This window comes from Cnephaeus nilssonii (assembly GCF_951640355.1).
Source record: "Cnephaeus nilssonii genome assembly, chromosome: 14".
Classification (NCBI taxonomy): domain Eukaryota; kingdom Metazoa; phylum Chordata; class Mammalia; order Chiroptera; family Vespertilionidae; genus Cnephaeus; species Cnephaeus nilssonii.
In genome coordinates, this window is record NC_137085.1 from 59,903,708 (window position 1) to 59,924,886 (window position 21,179).

Below are 21,179 nucleotides of genomic sequence, written 5' to 3' on the forward strand. Positions count from 1 at the left end.
CTCTGCCATCCCTCAGCTCTGGTTCAATGCCACAAAAGCTTGACTGTCCCCAGTAATCGCAGTGATGGTCTGGAATGGCACTGAAGCAAACACGAACCATCCAAGGTTTTCTATTTCCTTCCCCATTTTTTTATTGCAGCTGCCCATATGTAACTAGATTGAAGATTGATGTAAGCCTTGCTTTTTCTCTTTCCTGCCTTCCCTGAGATAGGAGGTAAGAATAAGCAATTCAAAAATAAAAATAATCAATGCAATAGGCCCAAAGCCAAAAGTAGTGCTGAGGGGGCCTGATTTGGTGCCAGACTCCTCAGCCACCTCAGAAAAATTAGGAGCTCACTAGAGGCTGTGCCAAACTGCAAATGCCATAGAGTCTAGAGCAATACTGAAGAAAGAAAAGAATTGTCAAGTGGGGAGAATGTGTTGCTAAGGCAGGAGAGCCGACTCCCTGACTTCATTTTATCACCAAGTCTTGTGAGTTCTCCTGAGATTTTTATGTTATTTTTTTCCCTTTCCTGAAAAGCAACCCCTGCTACCTGCTTGCCTTCTAAGGATAGATATAATATATTAGGCAACCAGATCTTTGAGCCTTTTGAAACTGGGGAGTTGAAAATAATCACGAAGGTAGAAATGACTGACTCTAAGAGTGCAAAATCCAACTCTAAACCATTTCTGTGCTGTTGAATGATTTATCAACCTAAGGCCCAGCCAGGTCTGAGTACTGGATCTCTGAGCTTCCCACTGTGTCCTCCTCTACTGCCCTCTGGATCCTCACCTCCACAAACACATTTCAGTTATCATCAGCCTCACCAAGTCACCAAGATATCAGCTTCAAGTCATCCTTAATCAATCTGCCTCACTGCCATGATGTAGTAGTTAGTTCTTGTAAGTGACCTAAATCAAGAGAAGAAAAAGTAGGAGACTGAGGTTGGAATGGGTTTTGAAGTCCATGGTGTAGGCACCCACAATTTCATTCTTGTAATTCTTTTCAAGTAAAGCAAAGAGTCTGAACTAGTGATTATTCTGAAATAGTCTACATGACCCCAAAAGGCAGGCGTTGCCTTCATTCTACTGGGCACCTCCTCTACAGAGGGCCATCTGCCAAATATTGTGGGAGCTAATATAATAAGTAAGATCTGAGTTGTGTGCCCATAATGTTTGCAGACTAATGAAGACAATAGATGTACATTAGACTACCTGAAATGGAGAGGTAATTACCTATATAATTGCCTTCCAATGTACACATCAAGATCCTCTCATTGATATTTGATTTTTGGCTTCCTCTCTCTCTCCTCCAAGCCTTAACAGATGCCTTTCTTCATATCTGGAAGCTCTATCTACTTTCTCCCATCTGACTAAGCCCCATTCCTCCTTTGTAATACTGCCTTTTCCTTAATACTTGCCCAGATCCATCTGCAGCATTCATTCTCCCTCCCCTCTCGCCCCTGAGGTGTATTCTGTGTATTTAGTACACATGTGCTATCTGCTCCAACTGGTAGCATTTAGATCAAGTAGTCAACAAGTAGCGTAAGCAGTCAAAACCTACTTATTCGGTGTTGCTACCAGAATCACAGCAATCACAGAGAGCCTGGGTTCCTGAGTATCATTTTGTTAAAACAGGATTCTGAATGCCCCTTGGGTTCCCTCCTGCTTTACCAATACTTATTTCCAAAAAGGACTCAACTGACCTGGCCTACATTTTTCTTTCTGTTGCTCCAGGATTCTTCTACAACCAGATGATTCCTTACAGATCCTGGCACCAGTGGAAGCTGATGTGGGTTTCTACACTTGTAACGCCACAAATGCCTTGGGATATGACTCTGTCTCCATTGCCGTAACGTTAGCAGGTAACGTGGAAATCCCTGTTCAGTTCAATTCAGAAACCATTATTGGGTGGGTGCCTCCAATGTGCCAAGCAGAACCAGGGACACATAGATAAATGAAATTCGTACCCTGCCTTCAGGAAGCTTATAATCTGTAATTATAATTAAAGGGAGGTGATGTATAGTATGAGGTAGAATGAAAATAAGTACTCTAAGTGATAACGAAAGAGTGTGCAAAGACATTTCATTCCATCCGGGAGGTCTTAGAGTTAGGATGAGTGGAATTTTTATAAACAGAGGGGAAATGTTCCAGACAGAAAGAACATAAGAAAAGGAGATGTGCACAAGTAAGTAGCATGTTGGGAAACGTAATTGTGACCTAAGATTATTGACTGCTCTTTTGGGATCCTGTCATTTCTCCTCGTTACGCCCGTTGCAAAGAAGACTTTAAGACCCATGGGGAATTGGAATTCTGCGGTCACAGTTTGAGCCAGGAGTGTTCTGGTTCTGTTTTGTTTTGTTTTGTTTTTTTCAACCTCTTGCTCTAATGCACCTGCCAATGCTTTGCCTTTACCCACCAATGTTATGCAAAACAGGGTGAATTAAGAAAATCAAGACTCAGATTACAGTGTCTCCAAGGTTGTGGTCTTATAGTAGTGCACTTTTATAAGACCTCTTTTTATATAGGACAAATCCTTGCCTTTGAAACTAAAGAAATCCTTGGAGTCATACCAGTTGAACCAGTGTCCTCATTTCTCAGAGGCCAGGCAACCTGAGGTCAACCAGCCACTCAGCCAGAGCGGGAGAGAAGAAGCAAACTGAGGTCTCCTAACTCCCAGCTCGTTGTTCCCTCCATTTCCCACCTGATCCTACCCAAATCGGATCCTTTTTCTCAGACCTGGGCCTGGCAGTCTCGGGCAGGATGCAGCATGTGTTTGTTTTTATTCTTTTCAATTGTTGCTTCCAACAGATGATTCAGTAGATGCTAGGAAAGCCAACGTCACCCCACACTGACCTCATCGGTCCATGCTGGGATTATGTTGTCATACTGTTTTCCAGTCACACATGCTACTCCCTGGCATATCTGTTCAGCAACAGTATTTCTGCCCCTGTGACCTAAAGCTGATCTGAGAAGGGCCCTTTAGCAAGAGGCTTTGCAGAGAAGATGAAAGTCAACAATGAATAAGGCAAGCTAAGGAGCCTTGGGTAGATTAAAGGCTGATATTATTAATGCCTATTTTTTTTGTGAATAGAACATTTGCGTTTCTCCTAATGTATTCCAGTCACAAGCTTTATTCCCTTCTTTAATACAGAGTCCAGATGCTCAGCACCAGTCTTGTTAAATCTCTTCTGCCTTCCACCCTCCAACCTCCCTTAGCAAGGGCACTGCTGACATCCTTCCAATTGAGGGCAAACAGTGGCTCTTGGGGGATTACCTCTCTTGTTTATATTTATCCAGATACCGTTCAGCTCTGTCACAAACTCAGTGCCCTTTGTTCACCTGCATTTAATACGATTAACGGAAACCTGTCTAGAATTAAGCAAGGCAATTGAAACATCAGGCTTGTCTTCAGCTCTTTGAAGAGGAGCTATTGGAGGCTGCCAAAAGGTTCAAAGCCAGGGAAGTGAGACAGCAGCCAGAGAGGCACCAGGGAAGGGGGAGAAAGGGGCTGCCTGGTGAGGTAAATCACAGACCCCACCCCAGGACTTAGGGCGCTGCGTCCTGTGCTGCAGTGGTGGGGTCTGTGCAGGTATGCTGGCAAATCTGCCACACAGTGCCTCGAAAAATTAAGGCTCAGACGTATACTTTTCCTTAAGATTGTATTTGTATCTTTACCTGGGATTATCATCTATCCCCGTGTCAATGTCTACACTCACGGTATTAAGGGGCTCACCAGCTACTGTTCTGAGCATACTCTCCAAGTATTATTAACATGTAGCAATAAATAAGACCCGAGTTTTGTGCCCCATAATGTTTATAGACTAGTGAACGCAATAGATGCATTCATGGCTACCGAGAATCAAGAGGTTACAGTTTCCTTCAAATGACATCAAGATCCTGCATAGCACTGTATAACATATAACCTAAAATAACCCAAATTGGGGAGGGGGGGTGTGCATTTTTAAGTTTGATTACCAATTATAATGCTTATTAGCTGTGTGATCTTGAACAAAGTGTAAAACCTCATTGGGTCTTTGTTCTCATCCATAAAAATGAAATTAATAATATTTTATAGGATTGTTGTGACGTTAAATAAGATTGCATGTGTGAAAAAGCACTTAGCCCAATGCCAGGCACATAGTTCACACTCAATAAATGTTTTCTGTTTTTTCTCTGGCTTTTCTAAAATGAAACACATCCTGAGAGCAATTCTAAAATGTGTAAAACATTAGCTCAACTTCGCTTTCACGTATTTTTCACTAGAAGTCTTCACACTGAAATTTTTCAAGTATGAACTTAGGAGCTGGTTCCGCTCACTTGCAATCAGTTCCTCATGGTAAATCTCCGTGCTTCTGTGCTTTTAATGACATTGCAGAGGTTTTTTTTGTGTGTTTTTTTTTTACCTTCAGTTCAGTGGGAATGTAGACCAAAAGGGGGGGTGGGGATGTTTTGAGGCTCCAAGTGCTCAGGTGTTCCCATGATTTTGTAAGGAATGTATGGACTTTGGTCTTGCCAATGCACCTGAGTTGACCAGATGCAGGAAAATTTGTTCATAATAATTCACAGGAGCAGGCATAGCATAGCAATTAAGCCTGCGGGCTCTGGAGCCTCATAGTCTGGATTTGAATCCTGGCTCTGTCACTTCCTAGCTATATAACCCTGAGCAACTTCTTTATATTCTCTGACTCGGTTTCTTTATTTGTAAAATGGTGATAATAATAGTGCTTGACCCAGAGGATTCTGGTGGAGATTAAATGCATTCATCATGTAAAATGCTTGTAATTGTGCCGAGCCTATAGCAAGCACTCAATATTTATCAGCAATTATTATTATTATTGTGAGAATAATGCAGCAAACAAAAACCAAGTTATTTTGCATTAAGGAATATTCTTTTCAAGAGCCCTTTGTATAGTTCCTGTGTGTGTGTCTCAACCTCTCCATGTCTTGGTGTCAACTGGAAGATTGAATTAGCCATCTGAAAAGTGGTCAGAGTGCCTGGATTCAGAGCAAGGGAGGTGGTTAGTGACAAGGCATATTTCACATGGACCACAGAAAGGGAGGCTGGTGAGCTCTCCCTGGTCCACAGCTAGACCTCTCCTCTGCCCCATCCTCTGACTTGAGTGAGTTGCCACTTCTGCCTCTCAGATGCATTGTAGGGCCATTGCTACTCTCTCCACAATTTGTATTTAAACATGTAAACACCATTTAGTTTCAGACATGCCAATGCAGTCAGACCTTCCTTTCTCTGCTCTCTTGGGGCCTGTAAGATATCATCTTTTGTGCCTTTTGCTTCTCCTCAAACTCATCCATTATGTACTGATTTTATCTTCTAAGTCTCAGCGCTTTGAGAGTACTTGGCGAGTGTTTCTCGGCGTGGAGATGTTTCCCTATCTATCTCCCTGGTTCAGGACACTTACAGCCATGTAGATCCAGTGGCCCAAAATTCCTTTCTGTCCTAAACTGACTTAATGGAATGCCGGTTTCACTGCTCAGAATATAGATGAGACTAACATACAGTAGAGTGGAGGAGGGAGTTTAAGAATATCATCAAAATGTCACCTACCTAACATTTTGAGGTATTGATTACTTTGTATCCAGGGCAAAAACAGTACTGAGTAAAGGACAGTTTCTGGTGTGTACAAAGATAGGCACAAAGATTGGAGAGCCATCTTGACTAGTCAGATCCAATACTCAACCAGGTTGCTCAGAAATCTTCCAAGTCTGAATGGTGTGGGCAGCATTTTGAAGGAAAGCAGTAGTATCCTGGTAAATTGCTTCAGTCTGGATCAGTGGAGTTTAGCTCTACTTACCAATGCAGATGAGGCCTGTCCAGGTGTGGAACATTGATGAAGTCATACCCAGAAGGGAAATGTTTTTGGTTGTCATTGATTTTATAAGATCACAAAAAAGATACCGTAAGGCCTGCCTGACATCATCAATGGAGAATGAGGAGGAGATGGAGGGCTGAGGGATGAGCATAGCTTTCATTGAAAGGAGAGAACCCAGATGAGCTCATTCAAAGTTTTCACAGGAAGGGAGAAACAGAAAATATTTCTCCTTTCCTGGCATGTTTTTCTGCTTTTTTTATGAGTTGAATAGCTGACACATATTGTGTCTAATAAAGAGATCACAGAAACCTCTCTGGGAAAATAAAAATAAAAGGCAGTTGTTTCTGAAATTCTTTCTCTTGCCCTTCCCCGCCATGATTTAGTAGCTGCAATAAAAGACAAGCAAGTTTGTAAGCTATTCATAATGGAAGTCATTTCGAATTGGCATTTCTGGATTTTTCATCCAGCAATTCTGTTAACCAGAGGGGAATTTTGCTTCGTAGGGAGTTTTAGACTCAGGGAGGGCCTTGTCACCAGTGGCAAAGACTGACAAAGGAAGGTTTACTCTGGCACACTAGATCAGAGGGAGGGGCAGACAAGTTTGGCTATGTTCCTAAGGGTACTCTGAATAACAGGCTAATTAATGGCCATTGACTGATTCAAGCTGCCATCAGTTGACCTCATTATCTGATAGAATACTGAGTAACCAAGGCCTTTAAGTTTTCCTCAATACATACACATGTGTAGCATGCCCACTAAAGACTAGCTATTATAGAACTTGGATTAAATGGATAAAATTATAGCAAGAGAATTCAACTTACTCTATTTCCCAGTAGACTACAGGAGACAAACAGGAAGTACAAATGGTACAAGCTAGCTCATCTCAAATTCTGAAAGAGCAATTCCCACAGCTACCCAATGGAATGAGGGGAGAGTGGGTGGTTGGACAGCTGATGGGACATACCATATCCTCGGTGAATTGTTTCTAGGAGAGGTGCAGCATCACACAGCTGTCCTAGGTATGGGGTCCCTGGCAGTTATGACAGCACCACTTTCTGCCTTAATCTCTTGAGGATTCATCAACTTCACTTGAATAATTAGAAGAAATAACCTGAGTAACCTGACTCATGACATTGGCAAAGCATATCTTAGGAAAATGGATGGAGAAGAGGGAAGCAATGCAGCTGGGAGCTAAGCCCCACCCACCTCCTTAGGTACTAAGGGCCCTGATATATATATACACACACACAAACACACACACACACACACACACACACACACAATATGTATATATATTAGAGGCCTGTTGCACAAAGATTTGTGCAATAGACCTTCCTTCCCCTGGCTGCCGACACCTGTTTTCCTCTGGCACCCGGGACCCAGGCCTTTGCTCTGGCCGCTTCCTTCCGTCTTCGCTCCGGCCAGAGCACGACTCCTGTAGCTCCCTCCGCCCTCCCCCTCATAGCAGGTGTCCCACCCCGCCCGGCCACTCTGCGCCTGCATTCGTGCTGCCCAGAGGCCCAGAGCGGCTGGGAGGCAGGGCCGCCGCCAGCTTTGTCGGGTTAATTTGCATACTCACTCCTGATTGGCTGGTGGGCGTCATGAAGTGGCGGTCAATTTGCATGTTTCTCTTTTATTAGTGTAAATATACACTGAGTGGCCAGATTATTATGATCTCTAAATGCATAATAATCTAGCCACTCAGTGTATATTCTACATAATAAAAGGCTAATATGCAAACTGTCCCCTCAACCAGGAGTTCGACCAGCAGGCAGGCCAGCCAACCGCCATGTCCCCTCCCTCTGGCCAGGCTGGCCGGACCCCACCCATGCACGAATTCATACTGAGTGGCCAGATTATTATGTGTTCAGAGATCATAATAATCTGTCCACTCAGTGTATATCCCAAAGACACACTGACTAAAAATTACAAGGGCAAGGAAATTCCAATTCCTTCTCAGTTTCTGTGCAAGATAATTAGTAGTCACAATGTTGATCCTGAATCATTAAGAAATGGTTAAATCAGGTTAAAAACTACTTTTCTGCTGTATCCAGGTGTAATTTAGATACCATAAAATTCTAAATTCATTCCCATGTGAATTTAAGTAAGCAATTCAGTGATTTTTTTTTTCCAGCAAAATTTTTAAGTTGTCTAGCCATCACTACAAGCTAAGGTGCTGTGTGTTTTTTAAAACTTTATTGAAGTATAGTTCACATACTATGAAAATTCAGCCATTTAAAGTATACAATTCAATAGCTTTAATACATTCAGAGTTGTGCATCCAGCACCATACTTAATTTTAGAGCATTTTTATTATTTCAAAAATAAACTCCACTCTCCTTAGCCATCACTCCCCACCCCACCCCACTTCCACCAGCCCTAGGCAACCACTAATAATACTACGTCTCCATAGATCTGCCCATTCATCATGCATTACATGGTCCTTTGTTACAGGTTTCTTTCACTTAGCATAATGTTTTCAAGGTTCATCTGTGTTAGAGCATGTATGCTACATTCCTTTCTATGGTTGAATAATGGTCCATTGTGTGACTATACCACATTATATTCATCACTCATCAGTTGATGGGCACATAGGTTGTTTCCATTTTTGGACTGTTAGGAATAATGCTGCAATGAACATTCACATGCAAATATTTGTGTGGACATATGTTTTCATTTCTTGGGTATACAGGAATGGGCAAAAGTAGGTTTACAGTTGTTCATATGCAAAATAACACATTAATCCTATCTAATAAAAGAGTAATATGCAAATTGACTGTCACTCCAACACAAGATAGCTGGCCCATGTGGTCAAAGATGGCAGCCCCCATGTGGACACAAGATGGCTGCCACAAGATGGCCAGCAGGGGAGGGCAGTTGTGGGCAATCAGGCCAGGGGAGGGCAGTTGGGGGGGACCCAGGCCTGCAGGGGAGGGCAGTTGGGTGTGGGGGGACCAGGCCTGCAGGGGAGGGCAGTTAGGGGTGACCAGGCCTAAAGGGGGGGGCAGTTAGGGGTGACCAGGCCTGCAGGGAAGGGCAGTTAGGGGCAATCAGGCTGGCAGGCAGAAGTGGTTAGGGGCAATCAGGAAGGCAGGCAGGTGAGCAGTTGGGAGCCAGCAGTCCTGGATTGTGAGAGGGATGTCCGACTGCCCGTTTAGGCCCGAGCCCAGTAGGATCGGGTCTAAACGGCAGTCGGACATCCCTCGAGGGGTCCCAGATTGGAGAGGGTGCAGGCTGGGCTGAGGGTCATCCCCCCGTGCACGAATTTCATGCACCAGGCCTCTAGTTACTAAATAATAATACATGAATAAACTCAGTTTCACATGCTCATAGCTGTAAACCTACTTTTTCCCACCCCTTGTATAAAACTAAAAGTGGAATAGCTGAGTCATGTGACACATTCATGTTTAACTTTTTAAGAAACTGCCAGTTATGTTCCAGAGTGGCTGTACACTTTTCACATTTCTACCAGCAATGTCTGAGGGTTCCAGTGTCTCTATATTCTCCCAACATTTGTTGTCTATTTTTTTTTCATTCTGGCCATCCTCATAGAAATGAAGTGATAATTCATTGTGATTTTAATTTCTATTCCCCTAATGACTGATGGGGTCCAGCATCTTTTCAGGTGCTTATTTGTCACGTATATATCTTCTCTGTTGTGATAACTTCGGTGATGTAAAGACAGGGCATATTGCCTGTGTATTAGTTTTTTATTGCTGCCATAACCAATTACCAAAAACATAGATTGTTGAAACAACACAAATATGTTATCTTACAGTTCAGTAGGTCAGAAGTCCAGTACAGTCTCGCCAGGATAAAACCAAGATGTCAATGGGCTGCATTCCTTTCTGAAAGCTCTGGGGAGAATGCTTTTCCTGCTCATTTGGGCTGTTGGCAGAATTTAGTTCCTTGTGACCTAGGACTATGGCCCCTGTATTCTTGCTGGCTATACACTGAGCTTCTAGAGAGGGTTTCATTCCTTAGCTCTGGTCCTCTTCACCATCTTCACTGCTAGCAGTGGTGGTTGCCTCTCATGTTACTACTCTGACAAACTCTTCTGCCTCTGTCTTCTGATTTTAAAAGCTTAAAATAAAAAGAATTTTTTAATTTAAAAAAAAAAGCTTATGTGATTATACTAGGCCCATATAGATCATCTATACTAATAATAGACAAATATGTAAATTGATCGTTCCTCCACGACACCCACAGCCAATCAGGAGTGAGTATGCAAATTAACCCGACAAAGATGGCAGGCCTGTGGGCAGCGCGCACATGCACAGGCACCGAGCAGCCAGGGGTGGGGTGGGGTGTCCCCAGGACTCCACCCGCTCTGAGCCTGTGGCCAGCAATCGCACGCTCTGGCACAGAGCAGCTGGGGTCCCGGGGATGCCACTGGAGTGTCTGGTCCTGTCAGCCCAGCCTGGGGGCAGCTGGAGTTCGCAGTCCTTTTGGTTTCTGCAGCCCCTGGTCCAGAAGCTGAAACCTAGAGCGCAGGGAGCACTAGGAATTCTGGGAATCGTAGTTCTGATGGCAGACGCGTTGCAGGATCTCCTAGACCAGTGATGGCGAACCTATAACATGCGTGTCAGTACTGACACACGTAGCCATTTCTGATGACACGCGGCCGCTGAGGCGGCCGCATGCTGAGGATGAATCATTTACGAAATAATGTTTTTTCCTCAAAGTGACACACTACCCGAGTTATGCTCAGTTTTTTGGCGAAGTTTGACACACCAAGCTCAAAAGGTTGCCCATCACTGTCCTAGACACTAGAGCAAAGTGAGCCTGGAGCAAGTTACTGTTGCGGTGGGGGATGGAGGGAAAGCAAAGGTGAGAAACATAAGTAAAGTCAGAGTGTCAAGGAAAAATTAAAAAGAAGATATCCTGCAACTTCTAGGATATCTCCACCAATGGAGCAAAGGAAAAAAAAATACCTCTATTATTCTATGAGCACCAAACTAAACTGGGTTGGGGTCTCAGACAATTCGCTCATATGATTGCAAAGACAGACAGAAACTCCCAGATTGGAGAGGGCTCCCTTGAGGGCTCCCAAATTAGAGAGGGTGCAGGTCGGGCTGAGGGACTCACCCTTCCCCCCGCCCCATGCATGAATTTCATGCACTGGGCCCCTAGTGTAAGATAACCTTTTTATTTTAAAGTCAGCTCATTAGCTACCTTAATTCCATCTGTACCCTTAGTTCTCTTTTGCCACGTAATCTAACATAGTCACAGGTTCCAGGGATTAGGGTGTAGACATCCTTGGAGGGCGATTATTCTGCCTGTCACACTCTCTGTCTTAAAGGCACAGCTTACTTTCATCTGACTATTGCCAAAGAAAAATTCAAATCTAATGTTGATAGACCTTCCAATTTTTCCAAGTAAGCTAAACCAAAACACACACGCACACTTTTTTTTTATCACTCCATTTTTAAGTGAGCCCAACTAGTTTTAAATTTTTAATAATTCTTTTCAGGCTAACTTGTCTGTGTCCTGAACATAAACTGGAAGCTACCAGTGCCCTCTGGTTAAATCTTCCATTTTCTGTGTTCTCTGCTCATCTATTCCATTTCACTTCCTAGATATGGTCAAAGTATTACTCAAAGTATAATAACAATCTATTTTATTAGATTACACTAAAACCATGTAATGATTTGGATGGGAGAAGAATATTTATTTTTACTATTACTAAAAAAAAAGGAAGATTATTATAAAATAAGTAAGATTCTAGAGAAAGTATTTACCTCATTGGAAAATTTAGAAGCAGATTTAGAACTGTAACCTGTGTCCTTATTGTAAAAAAGAGGGGTTTTAAATCCATGCACACTGGGGTCTCTTTTAGACCTAAGAGTTCTACAATCTCTAACATGCAAATAAGGTACAGCAATCCATACCACTACCAGCTATAATCTCCCCTTACCTCAAATTTTAACATTTGCAAATGCACTTCCTTTATATTTGGGAGAATAAAAGACTAGATGGCCAAGTACAGCATTGGCAATATCTTGAAAAAATAACAGCTGAGAGGAAAGTTCTCAGCAGACTAGTGGGAGAAAGAGGGCAGAGTAAGCAGAGCTGGTTGAAAGGGCAAATGCTGACTTAGGAGCCAGGAGGTGGAAGTGAAGGAGGAGACCTTGCAAGAGAAACAGCAGGACAGGATGGAGTTAAAAATTTTCTGAGCTACAAAATGTGAAAGGCATTTGGAAGGAGAACCAGACTTTAAAAAAAAATCATGCATTTTAATATGACTATTATCTGTAACAAAGCCACTCTTGTTGAAATTGCCAGGTAGCCCGATCCTGAAAAGTATCCGGCCAGTAAGAAATGGTAATTGATTATTAGCAGTATCCATCATTAGTGATTTCGTTGTATTAGATGTTGTTGTTATTTATCAGTGTTTCATAGGTTCACAATGATCGTGGTCCCCTAAACTTTACTTAGCTCAGGAGGTTTTAAATTCTTCAACTGAGAATTCTCATTTCAGGGAGTTTTCACAGCTTTAACTCCAGTGGCCCTTGGGAGGGACCTATGTTCATTAATTATGTTGTAAGCAGAGGCCAGCATTTCTTAAGGCATTGCTTTGATAGTCTCACTGATTACAGAGCATTTTCCATTGATTAAATCTGGATTTATACAATTTTATGCATTTATATAATATATATAATGAAATCTAGATGTATGTAATTTCTTAGTGTTGGGTATTGAAGGTATGTGAAATTTATAATGCCTCATTGCTTATACTCAAATATTTTCATTAGTGAGCATCACTATCTGATTCACCTTTCTCTTGAATTGAGATTTGGGTCTGCCATGGGTAACACAACTGTTTTCTTGAGCAGTTTCATGGGAGTCACCAGTAAGTCAACCTGGCACACATTGAATTTTGAGTCCTTAAAACTGAGTCCTGGCCTCAGTGGGACTTTTTAAATTGATTTGAGAAAGAGACAGATATCTATAAATGTGTTGTTCCACTTATTTATGCATTCATTGGTTGATTCTTGTATGTGCCCTGTCCGGGGATCAAATTCAACAACCTTGGTGCATTGGGACGATGCTTTAATCAAGTGAGCTATCGAGCCAAGGCCCCCGTGTGACTTTTAAGCTCTCTGTGTCTGACCAGTTACTGGTTCCAGTTTGGAGAAAATGCATTGTATTTAAATTATTTTTTCTAATTATTCTGAAGCCCTCACAGTTCAATATAGAAGCCGTTAAGTTCCTACTCACAGATTTGTTCTTGCTCCTCTTTCCTATCTTTTTCCTTTATCTTTAAAGTTTTTTTTTCTGTGAGTTTTCTTAGTTTATCAGAAGTTCCCTACACTGTTTGCTCCTCATAGCATTTTCTCTCTCATAGTGTTAGCATTATGATAGCCAACATTTATTCAAATAAACCTCATGCTGAGCTAAGACACCCTTCCAAGAGCTTTGCATCCACTGTGCTCATTCCTCTTCGCCATGGAAGTAGACAACTAAGGCACAAAGGGGTTAAATCCATGGTTGGCAAACTGCGGCTCTCGAGCCACATGCGGCTCTTTGGCCCCTTGAGTGTGGCTCTTCCACAAAATACCACGGCCTGGGTGAGTCTATTTTGAAGAAGTGGCGTTAGAAGAAGTTTAAGTTTAAAAAATTTGGCTCTCAAAAGAAATTTGAATCGTTGTACTGTTGATATTTGGCTCTGTTGACTAATGAGTTTGCCGACCACTGGATAAATAACATTCCCGAGGTCACTCAGCTATTGAGCGATGAGTCCAGACACCTGACATGTAGCTGCCACTTCTCATGGCCAGGCCCACCGCCCGCATCATTAGTTTATCATGTGTGCCGCTATCTATGCTGCTCTAACCCAGAATCTGTGCCCGAGCAGTACTCCCAGAAGACCCTGCAATCGCTTAGTTTAGGTGTCACAGTCTCAACCTGTTTGCCATTGATGCGCTCTTTCTGAAGCTCTCGGTTATCGCCAGCCCTGCCTGCTGCAATCCTTGTTCCCGCCATTGCCCAGTGTCCAGGCATCTGCAACACATGCACACATCCTAGCACAGATCACCTCTAGCTGAGCAGTGAGAATCTGGAATTTCTGAAGTGCAATTCATTTTTTATGGTTAAGGGTAGTAAAGAACCTTTTTAACCAATGTTTGTGACACGTTCAGAGAATTGACCCGTTCGAGTCATTCCTTCAATAAGTTAACAAATATTCATTCAACCTGGATCAATTAGCATTTGCTAACTACTGTAACAAACAAAATCATAAATACATGCTGGCTAAAACATGATAGATTATTTCTTGCTCACATAAAGTCGGAAACCAATGATTGCATAGAGGGTTTTTGTGGTTCGGGTCCAGACGTGGCACACCTCATTTCTGCCCACATTCCATCTGCTAGGATGCAGGACCGTTCCCACACCTAAGCAAAGAGGCTGGGAAATGGCCTAGCTGCGTGCCCAGGAAGAAGAAGCAAAGGGTTTGGCGGATAGCAAATCAGTCTCGGGCATGGCATCTAACAGGGAAGGCACCATGCTGTTGAAAACAAAGTCTCTATTAGCAGAGGCCTGGACTTTGTGCCCTAAGAAAAAGTTACTTACAATGCTCTCTGTTCTTAGCTGCACTCAAAAAAACAAACCTGCCGTCTCCTCTGGCTCCTCTCTCAATCACCTCTATACTGGGCCAAGGGTATTCTTCAAGCACACATGTTCAGAGTGTTCCCCCCTGGGCTTTGGTCTTACCCAGAGCCACACATAAGGGAACGAGCTGGGAACCAGAGCCCAGACTAGAACAGGAATGTATTTCTGAGCATTTGCCTCTGGGGCTTCATCTGGCCCTGCCTGTCTCACCACTACTCATCCCTTGGGGTCAGGACAGTGCTGGGCTGACTCAGCGCCTCTGCCAGCAAGGCATCAGGAGATGGCACTTCTTCACATCATTGGATATTGATACCAGTTTCTAGCTACATCTCAGGTTTGTCTGTGCTTACTAGTGAGGCTCTATGTCCCCTGTTCCCTGTGACTTCAAACAGGAACCATAATCTGAAAGCTAATGGGTACCGTATGATGCGGTCTGAAGGAACTGAACGAAAATGATTCTCTTCATGCTTCCATTTCTGTGTCTGACTCTCGAAGGGCGTGATTCCACCTATGGGGCCCGACGAATTGAACAGCTTGCCTTTTTTCCATTTCCTTGTTTTTCTTAAATTTATACAGCTATAAAATTAGACATAATCTTCTGCGTATAGCTTTCATTCAACTATAACACAGATTGACAGATTAATGAAAGAGTAATCTACAAACCCTGTCAATTTCCAGAAATTAATTGAATCTGCTGGCTCATGCTGATTTGCAACATGTACATCGTCCTGACGGGGGAGGCACGGCCCTCAGAGGCTCTGTGATGAAGGCTCCGTGCAATTGGCATTTTTTTGTTTTGTCTGATATGAGAGCCTTTTTGGTGGGGCATGCCATGACCTTTGTTTAAGCATTCTCTTGGCACAAACATACAGTTTATCATTTCACTCCTCTGGGTCTCTATTTTTTTCTTCTTAGTTAACTTCCATAATTAAAGTGATACTAGTTAATATGATTATAATCAAACACAAACACAGGCAGGTCCTTACATGGCAGTACTCATTAGGTGATCATCCACGTGACCTGCTATGGGCTTATTTTTGTTGTTGTCTTTAGTTGACCATTAAAATAAGAGTTCCAAATTGAAATTGTCTAATAGAGAACTAGTGGTCTCTCAAAATAAATCTCAACTCCCACCAGGAACCAGAGAAAGGCAGTTCAAGGAAAACTAAAACAATGTAATTCATTGATTATCAAACCTGGCTGCATATCAGAATCACCAAGGAACTTGTTAAAAAGAGAGATTACAGCTTCCATCCCACCACCTGAGATGCAGGTTTACTAGGTCTAGAGTGGGACTCAATAACATATACAAGCTTTTTCTAATAAATGTACGAGGGCCAACTGATTACCAAACATTGTTTTCATTATAAATTACTATTAATTATAAGTACTTGGATAACTTTGTGCTTTGTCTTAACAATGGATCGTGAAGGAATAAGGAGGTATAAGTAGCCTGTGCTAACACCAGCACCTCTAGTGACAGGACAAAAGGCCATTACTTTTCAGCAAAAGCTCAATGTAATTAATTAAGGGCTGGATTTAATTCAGTGACATTTGAATTTTATAGCTATACACTTGCAGCCATAAAAACCACCTTTATTATTAAAATTCCTATAGGAAAAATAACTTGGTAATTGTGAGTCTAAAACTCCCTGGTCCCTAACCTGCTTTTCCCCATTGGCACAGTTGCTTTTATTACACAGTGAAGCAACCCAGCCCTCCATCCCCTTCCCTCTGATAACCGCCATACTGTTGTCTGTGTCTATGAGTTTCAGTTTTATATCCCACATACGAGTGAAATCATATGGTTCTTGGCTTTTTCTGACTGACTGATTTTACGTAGCATAATGTTCTCAAGGTCTATCCATGTTGTTGCAAATGGCACTATTTCATCCTTTCTTATGGCTGAGTAGAATTCCATAGTGAGTGTGTGTGTGTGTGTGTGTGTGTGTGTGTGTGTGTATACATATATATATATATGTGTGTGTGTGTGTGTGTATATATATATATATATATATATATATATATATATATATATATATCATATCTTCTTTGACTGGCTGACCAGCAGCCCCTGAACGATGGATGAACAGATTACTCAGCCACAATTTGACTGTGAAAGAGAGGGCTAAGGGGCCCCTGGCTCTAGTAGCCAGAGTGGCCTCTATTGCCTGTCTCCTTTATTGGAATTTTTATCTTTAGATACAATCAGTAGGGTGGGTAATCTTGGGAGGACACATGCTTACATTGTACTCTAGGATAGGGCATTCAGGGATTAAGCATAAGAATTCCAGTAAACACTTGGGTGTCTGCACGTACACAGACTTGTTTGGAAAGGTCAAGGAATAATTAGGAGCATCTCCTTCAACACTACCTTAAGTCAAAATTCAATAAACAGGGCAGGTGGTCTTCCACACAAGTCCCTTTTATCAGAATGTCCTCTTTATAAACTTTCCAACCAAGTCTCTTGTGCTCCCCAACACTTCTTCTTCTTTTTTTTTTTAATAAATCTTTATTGTTCAGATTATTACAGTTGTTCCTCTCTTTTCCCCCCTTAGCTCCCCTCCACCTGGTTCCCACCCCACCTTATAACCTTACCCCCCCCCACACTGTCCTTGTCCATAGGTGTAAGATTTTTGTCCAATCTCTTCCCGCATCTCCCACACCCCCTTCTCCCGAGAATTGTCAGTCCACTCCCTTTCTATGCCCCTGATTCTATTATATTCACTAGTTTATTCTGTTCATCAGATTGTTTATTCACTTGATTTTTAGATTCACTTGTTGATAGATAATGTATTTGTTGTCACTTCGTTGTTCATAATTTATATCTTTACCTTTTTCTTCCTCTTCCTCTTCCTCTTCAAGAATACCCTTCAGCATTTCATATAATACTGGTTTGGTGGTGACGAACTCCTTTAGCTTTTTCTTGTCTGTGAAGCTCTTTATCTGACCTTCAATTCTAAATGATAGCTTTGCTGGGTAGAGTAATCTTGGTTGTAGGTTCTTGCTATTCATCACTTTGAATATTTCTTGCCACTCTCTTCTGGCCTGCATAGTATCTGTTGAGAAATCAGCTGACAGTCGTATGGGTGCTCCCTTGTAGGTAACTAACTGTTTTTCTCTTGCTGCTTTTAAGATTCTCTCTTTGTCTTTTGCCCTTGGCATTTTAATTATGATGTGTCTTGATGTGGTCCTCTTTGGATTCCTCTTGTTTGGGGTTCTCTGTGCTTTCTAGACTTGTAAGTCTATTTCTTTCACCAGGTAGGGAAAGTTTTCTGTCATTTTTATTCTAATAGGTTTTCAATACCTTGCTCTCTTTCCTTCCGGCACCCCCATAATTCGGATGTTGGTACACTTGAAGTTGTCCCAGAGGTTTCTTACACTATCTTCATATTTATGGATTCTTTTCGCTTTTTGCTTTTCCAGTTGGGATATTGTTTGTTTGTTTGCTTCATATTTCAAATCTTTGACTTGATTCTTGGGATCCTCTAGTCTGCTGTTGGATCTCTGTATATTATTCTTTATTTCAGTCAGTGTATGCTTAATTTCTGATTGGTCCTTTTTCATATTTTTGAGGGTTTCACTAAATTTCTTGGAGGTTTCTAGAAGATTCTTGAGTAACCTTATAACTGTGGTTTTGAACTCTATATCCAGTATTTTGCTTTCATCCATTTCTTTCATTTGTGACTTGTTTATTTGTCTCTGCATTTTGGCTGCTTCCCTGTGTTTGTTTCTATGTACTGGGTAGCTGCTAAGTCTCCTTAAGTTGATAGAGTGGCCTTCTGTGGTTGGTGTCCTGTAGGGCCCAGTGGCTCAGCCTCCCCAGTCACCTGAGGTGGACACTCTTGGTGCACCACTGTGTGGGCTGTTTGCACAGTCTTGTTGTAGTTAACCCTTGATTGCTGTTGGTATCACTGGGAGGAATTGACCTCCAGGCCAACTGGCTGTGATGAGCAGCTGTGTCTACACTGGAAAATCTGTTGCACAGGAGTCACCCTTATGGGGCAGGACTTGCTTCAGTGGGGTTTTGGTGCTCACTGAGTCTGCCCCTTGAGTGTGTCTCTTATGGATGTGAAGAGTTGTAATCCGGTATGGTCTCACTCTGACCTCTGGGTACACTGGCTCTTGAATCTCCAAGGAGGTGCAAGGTCAGCCACTGTCTGGGCTGCCCAGCAGGAGCTATAGAGACATCTGCAGATTCCTCCTCTTTGCATGGGGTTTAGAAGTGCCCAGATGAGGCCCAGCTGTGAAGCAAGGCCGGCCAGGCCTTGGGCCTTCTTATAGAAGCTCTGGGGCTCTCTGACCCAGCTGCAGTTTGACAAGTTTTAGGCAAAAGGATAGGCCATTCATATGCAAAAGCCAATGTGCACAGCTTGGGTGGGGTTGTAAATTGGGCGGGGTGGGGTCTCTGGGAATCACCAAGGGCGGAGCAAACAGCAATGGCTGCCAGTCAGCCCTGAACCGGAGAAGTCCCCAGTTCTCCGCGTCCCGCACCCCCGTGCAGGAACAATGATTTCTGCAAGCCCCTCTAAGAGAAAGCCGCCCTCACATTCCTGTCCCGATGCCACACAGTCCAGTTTCTCCCCATATGTGCCTGGGTCCCCCAGAGTCTCTCCCGGAACTGGAGTTCAGAGCAAGTGGGAGCTTGTATCTCCCTCCCGATTAAAAGAGCAGCACATCCAGGTGCCAGCACTTTCCGCGCCTCTGCACCTCTTACCAGTCTCAGTGCGCTTTCTTCACCTCTCTAGTTGTGGAACTTCCACTCAGCCAGCTTTCCTGTGGTTCTAGGTGGTAGTTGTTCTGCGCTTAATTGTGGTTTTGATGTGGTTGTGAGAGGCAGCAAGTATATGTGTTTACCTATGCCTCCATCTTGGTTCTCCCAACACTTCTTTATCTGGTCCTCTATCAAAGGACACGTTGGTTGTCTCCATGTCTTGGCCACTGTGAATAATGCTGCAATGAATGTAGATGTGCATATATCTTTGAATAAATGTTTTTGAGTCTTTTGGGTAAATACTCTCAGGAGAGAGATTGCTGGGTCATATGGTAGCTCTATTCTTAATTTTTTGAGGAACCGCCAGAATGTTTTCCATAGTGGCTGTACCAGTCTACATTCCCACCAGCAGTGAATTAGGGTTCCCTTTTCTCCACAACCTCTCTTTTTAAGAATGATTCCTAAAACTTCAGGCTGCTCAGCTGATAAGTAGATGTTGGGGAGAAGGATGGTCATTTGCCTCTGTTAGTTTCAGGGGCCTTCTTTTTTTTAGACAGTCTCACAAGATGCTGGATGTAAGAGTCATCCCAGTAGCCAATGCTTACAAATGCAAACCTGAAAGGAATGAAGAGAAAGTGTGTGAATAGAGATTAGTAGGTTCCAGCCAAGGTCTATGGCCAAGTTCCCAGGAACCAGGTCAAGGATCCAGAAGAAAATAATCACCTTAAAAGGCCAACAAATGTCCACTCAGTGCTCCATTTAAACAGACGTACCCATCCATCTTTATGTTCACAGACACGGCCCATCATGTTTCCATTTCTCACCTCTGTCTTTCCTCATATGGCTAATTCCTTTCCCAGAACCCCAAACAGTAAATAACCCTCACCCCACATTTCATATAGAAGACTTGCAACCATTCATTCACTCAGCAAATCACTGGCCAAAGCTTTTAGTCAGATAATTCTACTCAACCAAAAAGTTCTGTGTCCAGAGGAAAGGAAATTTAGAAATATTTGGCAAACATCCATAACAACTGAAGTACTTCTGACTCTGTATTAGGTGCCAGTCATTCCACATCCCTAAAGGCAGTCATAGTGGGGAAACCAGGAACAAGTAAACCAGCTACAACTTGGAAATTGTTATGGTAGCCTAAACTCTCTCTACCTTAGTCTACTAATACACTACCAGGGGTGACAGCCTGGATTACAGTGGAAGTCTTCTGGGGACCAAGAGTGGAACCACTGACAAATCATAGGAGGAACCTGGATCCCAAAGGCCAGGCCACACCACTGTGTTCCTGGAACCTGCTCTATCTCTCAAAGGACATTTTGGGAGATAATAAATGCCTTCACCATTTGAAATAAAGGGGGCGGAGAAAAAAGAGGAACAGCTGTGTGACAGTTACAAGCAGGAATAAAGGATAAAAAGATGATGAAGAAAAGAAAAAGTATAAAAAGCAGTTATAAGACTCCAAGGGCATTGCTGAATCACGGTTTTCTTCACAGTTAACGAAGGCACAGAACAAATACCATAGTAGAATGCCCTGCCTGTAAAAGGGTTGAAACAAAATTAAATCCATTTGACATACAAAAAATTAAGCTTTAGGTATATGAAATGATCTCATGTGGACCCTTATTTCCCCACACTGCTCAATGAATGAGTTTTTCATTGTAATTTTGTGGTCATGTCCATGAAGTACTAGATTTTTATCCCCAGATGATAAAGGCCTATTAAAATGTAATGTGCACAGAATTTCCACTTCCAGGAAGTGGCATAGATATACTTTTCTCCATTCCTCCTGCTAAATACAACTAAAATCCATGGAAATCATATATAAAACAAACATAAGAAGACTGAAAAGTGGAAAGGTGAAACAGACTGGCCAGGGACCTTGGGAACTGAGGAAAAATGCAACATGACTTCCTTGAACTTCTTCTTCCCTCCTAAATCCCAACCTTGGAGCTGAAGAAGCCAGCCACCAGGAAATGCAATGGGAACCGGAAAAAAAGTGTGTCTGGGTGGGGGGAGAAGCCCCAAGTAAA

At 42.7% G+C, this 21,179-nt stretch overlaps 1 protein-coding gene across 4 annotated transcripts in view; it reads left to right on the top strand.

Annotated features, from left to right (window-relative positions):
* ADAMTSL1 (ADAMTS like 1) overlaps nt 1-21,179 on the top strand; it is an 879,784-nt gene that overhangs the window by 771,050 nt on the left and 87,555 nt on the right. For all 4 annotated transcript variants that reach the window (XM_079789992.1, XM_079789993.1, XM_079789994.1 and 1 more), the window contains one exon: nt 1,717-1,844. In XM_079789992.1, the coding sequence (XP_079646118.1) occupies nt 1,717-1,844 (128 nt within the window). The remainder of the gene's footprint in view (nt 1-1,716; nt 1,845-21,179) is intronic.